Below are 998 nucleotides of genomic sequence, written 5' to 3'. Positions count from 1 at the left end.
AAATCTTGGGGAAGGACTCAGCAAGTCCTCCTGTTGTCTAGCACAACTAACTCACTGCAGCCTAAGGGGTAACCACTCCCCATCATCTTCTTTATAGTGTGTTCCTGTGTGCGCCAGAGTAAATAACTCTTGGTTGTTACATCCATAGGACTAGAAACTCTTAATTTTCCACGCTTCAAGTGTGCATCCACCACCTGTTCAACTTCAAATTCTTCTTCACGTTCCTGGGTGACTACAACCAGTCCAGGCCGGTCTACGTGCTGTCCCAGCAGCGGACCTTTGTAGGGTTTCACATGGCTAATATTGACCGTGGGTACTACCATCATTTGTTTTGGGAGTTCCAGCTCTACCGCATTGGGTTTGCTTCCTTAATCTGGTAAGGACCAATCCACTTGTTGGTCAGTTTTCTAGAATGCCAATCTTTTAATTTTAAGTGGTCGGTATCTAACCAGATGAGATTGCCAACCTTGTAGTCAGAAGCTATGGAGTGTCTACACTCTGCCCTGTCTTTCATCTGCTCTGCAGTTTTGAATAGCACCTTGTGCGTTTCATCTAAGACAGATTTTATGTCCTTTACCATGCTCTTAGCAGCCCCATTCTTGCTTTTGCCAGGTTCTACACCCATTCTGGGGAGGTATAATCTTGTAACCTCAAATGGTGCTTTCCCTGTAGCCAACGACTGTTTGATATTGTACGAGAACTGGGCTATCTTTAGCCACTTGGCCCAATCCGCATCAGGAGAAACACTTTGGCTATATAGGCTCTTATAGTACTATAGTTGCAAAAATAGATGTCATAGTGATCATAGTTGTAATAGAAACCCCAGCATCTATTCAGGAATAATGTGCTCTTATAGTACTCTCATAGTTGACTATAGTTCCAAGAGACCCATATAGTAACATCAATATTATGACAGCATTTGCTATAAACATAGCACTTACAGCATTTACAGCACCCATAGCATCCATAGCATCCATAGCACCCATAGCACCCATAGT

General features: G+C 43.2%; 1 protein-coding gene across 1 annotated transcript; it reads right to left on the bottom strand.

The window, feature by feature from the left end:
- Nucleotides 1-346: 346 nt before the first annotated feature.
- Nucleotides 347-730, bottom strand: SERLADRAFT_344460 (uncharacterized protein; the record flags this gene model as incomplete). Its single annotated transcript, XM_007312639.1, has 1 exon — nucleotides 347-730. A coding segment is annotated over one exon (384 nt), but the record flags the coding sequence as incomplete, so codon positions are not given.
- Nucleotides 731-998: the final 268 nt, after the last annotated feature.

Source organism: Serpula lacrymans (assembly GCF_000218685.1).
Source record: "Serpula lacrymans var. lacrymans S7.9 unplaced genomic scaffold SERLAscaffold_1, whole genome shotgun sequence".
NCBI classification, from domain to species: domain Eukaryota; kingdom Fungi; phylum Basidiomycota; class Agaricomycetes; order Boletales; family Serpulaceae; genus Serpula; species Serpula lacrymans.
This window is presented reverse-complemented; position numbering and strand designations above follow the sequence as displayed.